This window comes from Nylanderia fulva, unplaced genomic scaffold (assembly GCF_048542155.1).
Source record: "Nylanderia fulva isolate GAGA-0341 unplaced genomic scaffold, ASM4854215v1 Scaffold96, whole genome shotgun sequence".
In the NCBI taxonomy this organism is placed as follows: Eukaryota; Metazoa; Arthropoda; class Insecta; order Hymenoptera; family Formicidae; genus Nylanderia; species Nylanderia fulva.
In genome coordinates this window covers 243933-254604 of record NW_028191090.1, presented here as the reverse complement: position 1 = coordinate 254604, position 10672 = coordinate 243933, and the positions used below count along the sequence as shown (strand labels likewise).

The 10672-nt window shown below is 21.3% G+C and overlaps 1 protein-coding gene across 3 annotated transcripts; it reads left to right on the top strand.

Annotated features, from left to right (window-relative positions):
* Positions 1–5918: 5918 nt before the first annotated feature.
* On the top strand, positions 5919–10380 carry LOC114930266 (uncharacterized). 3 transcript variants are annotated; one of them, XM_029302011.2, is made up of 5 exons: positions 5920–6058; positions 6974–7233; positions 7885–8161; positions 8684–9217; positions 10028–10380. In XM_029302011.2, exons 1-5 carry the CDS (start codon positions 6034–6036, stop codon positions 10030–10032), a joined length of 1101 nt encoding a protein of 366 aa, XP_029157844.1. In that variant the 5' UTR covers positions 5920–6033; the 3' UTR covers positions 10033–10380. The 3 variants fall into 3 exon arrangements, with proteins under 3 accessions (XP_085346198.1, XP_029157844.1, XP_029157842.1); XM_085490072.1 differs by lacking the exon at positions 10028–10380 and having other exon boundaries at positions 5919–6058; positions 7062–7233; positions 8684–9530; XM_029302009.2 differs by lacking the exon at positions 10028–10380 and having other exon boundaries at positions 5921–6058; positions 8684–9528.
* The last annotated feature ends 292 nt before the right edge of the window (positions 10381–10672 follow it).

Sequence of the window (10672 nt, the reverse complement as noted above, 5' to 3'; positions counted from 1 at the left end):
AATAAAACAATAAGTTTAATCATTTTTTTACAATAATAATATCATTACAATTATAATATAACAAAACATTTATTATACGCTGTAGAATTCTTACGAAAAGTAATTATATGGAAATACAAAGGGAACCACAAAGTATACACGAGGAAATTGAACAATTGATAAGTTCAGTCGAATTATTTACGCCAAGTAATGTTTTTGACACAATTCAAATGTATGAGTCAACTGTGTAAGTTATACATTATTTTTATTTTTAAAAGTGCTAGTAATATTTTTTTTATATTTTATATATTAAATAAAAGAAATCTTTTAAAAAGAGAAAAAGAGAGAAGTATTTTTTAATTATATATTATCTTTTTTCCTCCATTTCTATATACATTAATAAATAATAAATTATTTTTAAAAAATTTTGTTTTAAAACAATATACTAATTAAATGCTTTTTAATTCAAATAAAGTATTACACACATATAAAAAGCTAATAAGAGTAGAAATAATATTACGGTTATAAAACTAATTTGTTTTAAATATTTTTTTTGTATGGACAGAGTTAATTTATAAAGATTTTATATAAAAAATAAATATATATATGTAATATATAATTAAATTTTAAATATATTTATTAAACATTTAATAAACATTTTTGTATAAAATATAATTAGATAAAAAAATTATTTTTTATATTTAAAATAAATAAACGTAGGAAACTAAAAAAAATAAAAACAAATAAAATAATAAATAATAAAATCTGATATTTATTGAATCACTTATTTATTTGGATGGTGTTCAGGCTAGGACCACAAACGTAGCCAGTTTAATTTAATTTTGTAATTAAATTGTTGACAATAATAAAAAAGCAAGTAAATTTTTTATTATTTGATTTCTTTTATTTCTTTTTTATTTTTTTAATCTTTTGGTATATTTTTTAAGTGTATTTTATTTTTTCATAATAATATGTAATTAAGTTTAATATTTAAATATAATATTATATTAATATAATTTTTATTACAGAATACCGCAAAAAAAAGACTTACAATTTAAAATAATGAGTTCTCGTTCAAGTACAAAATTCTTTATTCTTCCTTGTCTGAAGTAATCTCAATTTACCGTGCCCGGATGATGATGGATGTATCAAGCGACTTGTTAGCTTAATTATCACATGAAAAATGAATAAATTTAATTAAATAGGAATTATTATATTATATAATATTATAATATAATATAATATTATACAATATAATATAATATTATATAATGTAATATATAATATAATTAAATATAAATATATAATATTCTTTACGTTCCATTAATATTTTATTTAATTAATATTACTTACATTATATTTTATTTAATTAATTGAAAAAATATAAAATTATATTATGTTCAAAATTTAGAAATTTTTCTTAATAAAATTTAAATTAGAAAAATAATTAATTATCTTTCCTTTTTTTCACACACTTTTGATATTATAGAATATATTTAATTATTTTATAATCAGTTTAAAAATTACAAATTAAATTATAAATTAAATTACTATAATCATTTTAACACATAAATTATTTTTATTATATATATATATTAAAAAACAATAAAGCTAGATATATATTTCTTTATATACATAATTTTTAACGTATTTATTATCTCGTTGATTCCCATTGTAAACTTTTAATGCTTGTCAAGAACGAACTCGTGAAAAGGCAACATAAAGTTGTCCATGATTAAATACATCTTTACGAAGATCTAATCCGATTTTTTTCAAATGTCTGTCCTTGTGATTTATTAATTGTCATAGCAAAAGCTAATTTTATCGGAAATTGTCTTCTAGAAAAAGTAAAAGGATATACATTTTCACAATATAATGTTATACGATTTAAAAAAGTGAAAAGTATATATATTATTGAAATCTAAACAAAATTATTAATTTATAAATTGATCGTAAACTTATTAAAATTTAATTATTTTATAAAGTTTAAAAATATAAATATATATATATACCGAACACACAGATTAATATATTATATGCTAATTAAAATAAGAAAATACATTTACTTAAATATTTAATAATAATTAAAGAGAAATTAATAATAAAATTTATAAGTTAGGTATTTAAAAAAGTTTAATTTTTGAAATTTTTAATGCAAAAATAAACAAAAATTTATTAAATATATTAAATATATTAAAATAATATTATAGATTGATTATTAAAATTTGAATAAGCTATTAAAATTCAATCTTTTAAATTATTAAATATTAATTTGTGAACTTTAAAGTTTTTATACAAAAATTAAAATCAATATTATAATCAAGATTATCATTATCATCATTATTGTCATCATTATTATCATCATAATCATAATCATCATCATCATTATCATTATAATCATTATTATCATTGTCATCATTGTTATCATCATCATCATCATTATCATCATTGTCATCATTGTCATCATTATTTATTTATAAATAATTATAAATACAAATTTATATTAATGTACAGTATAAATATATTATATTATAATATAATTATATATTAATAGGCGATATTAATTAATAAATATTAATTAGTTTATATGTTTTAAGTTAAATTAAATTAAAATAAATTAATCAAATTAAATTAAATTAAATTAAAATTAATTAATCAAATTAAATTAAATTAAATTAAATTAATTAATAAATAAATTAAATTAAATTAAATTATTAATAAATAAATTAAATTAAATTAAGTTAAGTTAAATAATATTAAATAACATGTTAAATAATTAATTAAATAACATATATTAAACTATTAAGTAACTATTAAATAACAGTAAATCATGAAATAATTTATACTAAAAATATATATATAGATATAATATTATTAATAATATTTATTAATTATAATTATAATATTTTTTTATTTTTCTTTTAGTTCCTTTTTATTTATATATTCTTTGTTTTCTTTCTTCTTCTCTATTTTTCTTTCCTTCTCTTTCTTATATTTTTCTTATATTTCGTTCGTTTTAACTGTAAATAAAAACGTTTACATATTATACATATTAATTTTATATATACAGGTTATTATTTTAGATCTATTATTTTTAAAAATGCAATTGCTTATCTTAAAAATAAAACATTTTAAGAAAAAATATTTTGTATAAGTTTTATCTTTGAGGGGGACGTAAGACAATGTGATTAATTCATTTAAAGATTATATAAAAATTACTTTCAATTTTCTAAATGAAACATTATTTTTCATTAAATTATAGTTTACCTAGAAAGTTTTCATATACACTAATCTTCTTTTTCCTTTCTCTCTTTCTTTTAATTATTCTCCGTCACTTTTTTTTCTTTCTCTGTTATATATATAATTTATAAACTATAAATTAACATATATACATATATATATATATATATATATATATGTATATATATGTATATATATGTATATGGGGCATTCCATACCACACAAATAGACCACTTTTTTCCATAAACATTTTTTATTTGCTTCATTTTTTAAATATTTTTGCACTTATTAAAAGTAGTTTCCAAAATTAATTTCCATGATTTTTTTTTAGATTTTTCTTTCTATTCATACTTGAATTATGTATTTCAAAACAATTTTATTATTTTTTTTCGCTTAATGAGATCCTTTCGATTTTTTTTTTTAAATTGATAACATTTGAGACTTAAATACAAAATTTTTAAGTCATAAGTAAAAAGGGGATTTAAATAACTTTGATTTTTTAACGCCATTTTTTGCAATTTTTTTCCTAAAATCACATTCTTTAATTTTTTACATTACTAAAATAAAAAAGAAAAAGTTTACAAAGATAATAATTACTTATTTTAAAGTATTAATAATCGAGAAAAAATTCTAATATTATTTAAAACTATTTTTTTGCTATTTTGCTAAAAAATAATGTTTATTAATTTCTTAGACGACTGGTATCGAAAAAAAACTTTGCAAATAAAAGACATTAATTAAATAAAACATAAATTTAAAGTGTAAGACAGGCAATAAGAGTCAAATCGCGGATGACAGTACGTTATCCCAACGAAACTAAATTTTTTCGTTAGAATTAAATACTTGTGCACAAAGCACCAAATTTTACTTGGTCACGGCCAAGATTTAAAATTGGAATAATCTCTACAAGAGATTTAATTCAATACATCCTCTGTTCCCCCCTAAGGAAATAAATGCACTATCATCCGCGATTTGGCTCTTATTTTATTAAAAATTATAACATAACATTTATTTTTTAATAATTTAAATAATTTATTAAAATAATTTATTTTTTAATTATTTTCTTTTTCTTTGTTATAATTTTTAATAAAATGTATTATATTTAATTAAAGTCTTTTATTTGCAAAGTTTTTCTTTCGATACGAGTCGTCTAATAAATTAACAAACATTATTTCGAGCAAAATAGCAAAAAAATAGTTATAAATAATATTAAAATTATTTTTCGACTACTAACATTTTAAACTATATAATTATTATCTTTGTAAACTTTTTCTGTTTTATTGGAGTAATATAAAAAATTAAGGAATGTAATTGTCGAAAAAAAAAATTTCAAAAAATGGTGTTAAAAAGTTGAAATTATTTGAATCCCCTCTTTGTTTATGGCTCAAAAATTTTGTATTTAAGTCGCAAATGTTATCAATTTTTTAGAAAATAATCTAAGGGGTCTCATTGAGGGAAAAAAATAAATTAGATTAAAATTGATATGATCGTTACGGTGGTATGAAATTGCAAAATACTACTATTCAAGAATGTCTAAATATTTTCAAATCATGGAAACAACTTTCAATAAATGCAAAAACATAAAAAAAATAAAGCAAATAAAAAAGTGATTGATTTATGTGTGATATGCCCTATATAAATATATGTATATATATATATATATATATATATATGTATATATTTATATTTATATATATATACACTTATTAAATTTATAAAAAATAAATTTATTTACCTAATATTGTATATTTCCTTCTTCCTTCCTTCTGTTTTTATCTTTCTTTATTTTTTACGAATCCTCTTTTCTCTTCTTTCTCTTTCTTTTTCTTTTCTATGGTCCTTTTTCCTTTCTTTATTTCTCTCGATTAATCTCCGTCACTTTCTTTCTTTCTATTATATACAATATAATTTATTATATAATTTATTATAATTTAAATAGGTTACTATATTATAAATAGGTTACTATATTATATTTATATTATATTATATTATATTTAATTATACTTGCATTGCTACAATTACCTTACCTTTGTTACAATAGGAAATTGTAATAGAATTGTTCAGCGCGCGCTTGTGTTATTTAATTTCTTTCATATTAATTATCAGTATGACAGTTTATCAGTATGACAGTTTGACAGTCATATCGTATAACCAACATACGAGGATACGAGTGAATCAAGTCATAGCGCACGAAATGCTCGACAACCAACAACCAATCGGCATCACGATAAAAAGGCAACAATACATTCGAGATATTGCGAGAATACATAACATGCACTTTTTGGAAAGGGATATTATACGTTTATTGTATTTTGACATATAAAATAATTATAAAAGCAAATGTATATATTTCACATACGTATATTTATATAATAATTACATCTAGCTACTAAAAACACTTTTATTTTCAATATTAATGCTACATGATTAAATTAAAAATTAAATTTATGTATTTATGTACCCTTGCGAAACATGAAAGAAATAATTATTAATATATAATAGATTCTTTGATTTCTACAAAACAATTTTCAAAATGAACATAATCGAAGAAATTCTCGAATATTTTTATAAATAAGTCAAATAATCTTAGAAAAGTGAACCTTTCATGGTTGACTTCATGCGCAGAATCGTCATTAGTCAATCGGAAATCCGAACGAGAACACGTGACTTTAAACGATACTTGTCTTTTTCTCACTAAATGAAATTCCCCAACACCAACAACTTCCCAATTCGTTAAAGTTGGTCTACCATCAGCATTTCTCTCAGTCTACGTGATACAATCCAAGCAGCAACTTCGCCATTATATACACTACGATGGCGGAATGTTCTACGTATAATCGTAAGTTCTAAAATATTATATAAAGTAACATAATAAATCTATCGCCAATTTATCTCTAATATAACAATTTAATAAATAATAGTAATAATAATAATAAAAAATATTTGTTTTAACGCAAATATTTCCTTCTTATTACATTTTGAATAAAGTTTTTCGATCATTTAACTTAGTGATAGTCATTTAATAAGTTTTGCGATCCGTTAATTTCAATTGTTGTAGAATAATGTGCTTTATTTAAAGGTCGGTTAACGTTGATTATATTTTTTCGATACACATAATAATTCATAGTGCTTATGTAGATATATTAGTAAACATGGGCAGATATTCCAATATCTTTCGGATACTGTTATTTAAAATTTCCTCCATTCCCTATTTCTTTCTCGATTGTCTTTTATTATTGAATTCTATATATTTAAATATAAAATAAATTATAACACTCGATTTTTAGAAGTTGATGAACGGATATCTAAAAGAATTTTTACTATTTCTCTTCTTTTATCTATTTTCAGATATAAATTATCAATTTATTTATAATAAAGTTTACATTATAAAAAATATTTGACTAAAGCAAGCAAAAATTATAAAATACATGTATCGCATATTTTCTCTAGTAATATTGCAATTTACTTATATTTTCTTCACGAATATTTAAATAATTTTTTAAGATATACATCGTTGCTAATCTTTTATCGTATATTTTAACAAATTTGAAATTAAAATAAGAATTTTTGCAAAACAAATCATTATCTTGCAAATTACTTGTCGAATAATTTTAATGCTATTCAAGTAGCATATTGAATTTAATTAGATTCTGATGAGATTGTAGAATAAATTATGACTTTCTGTTTGTAATATCTCTATTTACTACTTTTGTCAGTTCAGCTTAATCATCACATTTTCGTTCTCCATGTTTAGCAACAGCTCAGATAGGACATTTTGAATTCAACCTTAAATGTCTGCAGAAAATGATTTGCATAATGCCACAGAAAGAATTTGTCTTTAGTTCAGACGGCTTATATGAGGGACTTATGATGGTTTATCGTGCATCCAGCGATGAGACCAAGGAACAATTGAAAAGTATCCTCCAATTACCGATACATCTTGGAACAAAATTTTGGGCATTAGATAGAATTGTGGAAAATAGAAAAGTGGAAAGACAAACAAAGGAACATGTGGTAAAGAAATTTATCTGTTGTTGTATTAACATTTTTCCACAACATATGTAATTTAACCAATTATTACATGCATGATCAATGATTATTAAAGTATTTAAATGTATTATTATATAACACAATAAAACTCAGATTATTTCTGCTTTTTTTAGTTGGTAAGATTACTTTGTAGAAAATTAGCAATCAATTGAGGCTAAACAAAAATTTTAATAATTATAATAATTGTGAAATAAATTATTAAGCGGGACCAAAATTACCAATACGTTTTTAAGAGAAATAAAAAGTCCAAAATTAACAATTTTATATTCAATTAAATTTTGTCATTAAGCAATTATTAAACGATAATGTATATTTAAATATAAAGTATTATAATTACTGTTTTATTAATCAAAATATTTCAAGCTAATATACATAAATACGTCGATAATATTATGATTTTATTAAATTATAATATTACATATAATGTTGTGTGTATTTAATAATATTAGACTAAAATATAATGAAAATGATTATGTGGAATAATGTTGTATATAATATAAAATTCTACTGTTAAAATTAAATCTTTGTAATCTACAATTAAAGTTAAAGTCTTTTATTTAAAAAGGATAAGGATTTTAAAAATTGTTCCATTTATGCTATTATTTATTGATCCAGGATATAATGAAAAACGTTTATTGCAAAAATCATAGTTGTTGGATTCAAGACATCAAATGTTATAAAAAAAATAAATATATAACTCCTGAAAAATGCAGATTGTTTAATCGTTCCGAAATTCCTAATATAATGAATCATATTAATGAAGAATTAAACGAGATGCAGATTTACATCCCTCAACCTGTGGTATTTAGAACATTCACTAACAATATGGACTTTATTTTATCGAACGAACTTCGGCTCAATATCCAACATTCCTTTGTTAGCGGTATAACATGTAAATATATAATTTTAATGTTCTTTAATATAAGTATATATTTTAAATCTCTCTAATCTCTCTAATCTAATTCTATATAATGAAATTGTTTTCTACTAATTTCATATTCAACTAATATTAACAAATATTATACACTATTATTTTTAAAAATAAATAATAATAATTTATACATTATATTTTATTTTATAAATAACGTTTAATATAAAAATTTATATAAATAATATTAATCTAGTAAAAATTTTAGTATGATAAAACAATTTCTACAGTTGTTTAAAAGTAAATATAAACGCACGCACACACATGTACATTTCTCTAATTTATATGAATTTATATATATCATTTCTAAATTTTAATATATGATTAAAATGTGATTAAGTCAATACATTTTTATTTTGAGAGTGCAAGAAACATATACGGATTTTTAAAAATTGTTGATATAAACAAAAATAGTATATGCAGCATTGTAATTCCGCTTCCATTAACTTTTATCACTTTTTTTCTATAGTCTTACAATTTTTTCAGACATATCTCGCAAATTCGGCATGTTCGTGACTAGGATAGCATTAACATCGCGGACATGGCTGTTCGCATTATTTCCAGTTACTCAGGAATTAGCAAGACCTAATATCTGGAAAATTAATGAAGATATTTCTGGATTGGTCGAAAGATTGGCAACTAAAGAAGAAGCCGAAATGCTCCGTGAAATACTGTCTCCGACGGTATCATTGGAAAAGTTGCCGGATAAAAATACGATATACCCCGATTACTTCGAACTGGAGCACGAATTGCCAATAGATCAGTTGTTGGAAATGTTGGATATCAAACATGTATTAAGTCCGGAGAAGGCCGATCTGTTTGGTTTTACTCAAGAAAATCTGCATCTTGGTGGTGCGAATCATCGTGCATATATCAAGGTCACATCAAAGAACGTTACTGCTAATGCAATTAATATATTTTATACCGAATATGGAGGGTCCCTTTCATCTCTCCAAAAAAATAACAATTCCACTCAATGCAAAAATTCGTTTGTCTGGATGTTGCGTGACATTATTGAACGTAAGATTCTTTTTACTGGCGTTACCATTAAAAATTGTTAAGTGACTTTCTCTTTGGCTTCTGTTTAAAATATTTTGAAAACAAAGTAGTACAACGACACTTGTTTATAGTGATGTATTCCTAATATTTTATGTCAATTTTGTAAAATATATTTTAATTATACAAAAGCTTAATTTTGATTTAAAATACTTTAGAATCACGTACTTGTTTCAAAATCTGTTAGCATTATTTATATTTTAGAATCATTTTGCGTTTTAGATACAATATAAGTTTAAAAATATATCTTCGTCATACTTACATCATAATTTGTGTATTGTTGGATATAAAATATTAAATATTAAATATGTAAAATGTTAAATATTATTCTTACATTTTATCGATAATAGTACGTCGATCGAAAATTATGCATTTATTCTATTTACCAGAGTTAAATGCCGTTTTTTGAGTTCGTTAAATATTAAATAAAATTTGAACATATACATGTTTGTAAACATAAGTTAGAATTGCCTTCATTAATATCTTTTTTTTATTACCATTATATATATTAATAATTTTATACTATCGTACTCTGTGTTTAAGACTATATTTAAATTTTAATTAAAAAAATATCATTGATACATGCAAAATAATTGTCGAATAAATTTTAAACATTTTGCTTTTCCTTTATCTTATATTTGATTATATAAATTGTCAATTATTATTATTAATTTATTAATTGCAATCAAAATTTATCTTAATTTTCTATTTATAATATTTCTATTTTGTCAATTTTACTTGTTTTTATTTTACCTATCTTTTTTTATTTGCCAGCGTAAACATTAAGGGAGGAACGTTTTTGTTTCGCGATCGAATGTGAGAATAAGATCAAACAGCTGAAGCCGAGAGAGAACTATATATATATTTAATCCGGATGGTATTAATGTGGAATGCCTAAAACGCATCTTGCGTTTATCAAACATCCCCATATGTAATTTAATCGAATATTGTTCATCAAAAAAAAGTTATCAAGTACAATAAACAATAAATAATTTCTACCCATTTTTAAATTAAATAATAGAAACTATAATAAAAAAATTCAAAACTTGTGTATTCCAGTTTGCATAATAAAATAAAATGTCTAAACGCGATTTTTATGCGATATTAAAGATGAAATAAAAATAATATTGACGGAAATAAAGATTTTGGTAATAATTAAAAATAAAATAATTTTTATGCCAAACAAAGTTTCAATTCTTAAATTTGTCATCAAGCAATATTTTAACGCAATCAATCCATTTAATATTTACAAAATAATCGTGATATTTAATTCTGAATTTAATTTTATTTGCAATATAGATAAATTTGAATAAAGTAACTTGATAATTGTAGACTAGCCGACAAAAAGATCATCTCAAATAAATGTGTAAGGATTGTAAGCATATAATTCATCTCTTGAAATCATTTGATTTTTATATA

What these genes read in the sequence shown, in the direction of transcription:
- LOC114930266 (XM_029302009.2), top strand. Translation starts at nt 6,034, where the DNA reads ATGGCGGAATGTTCTACGTATAATC. An exon ending in GGAATGTTCTACGTATAATC is followed by an intron (nt 6,059 to 6,973) that starts GTAAGTTCTAAA and finishes CTCCATGTTTAG; the next exon opens with CAACAGCTCAGATAGGACAT. An exon ending in GACAAACAAAGGAACATGTG is followed by an intron (nt 7,234 to 7,884) that starts GTAAAGAAATTT and finishes TTATTGATCCAG; the next exon opens with GATATAATGAAAAACGTTTA.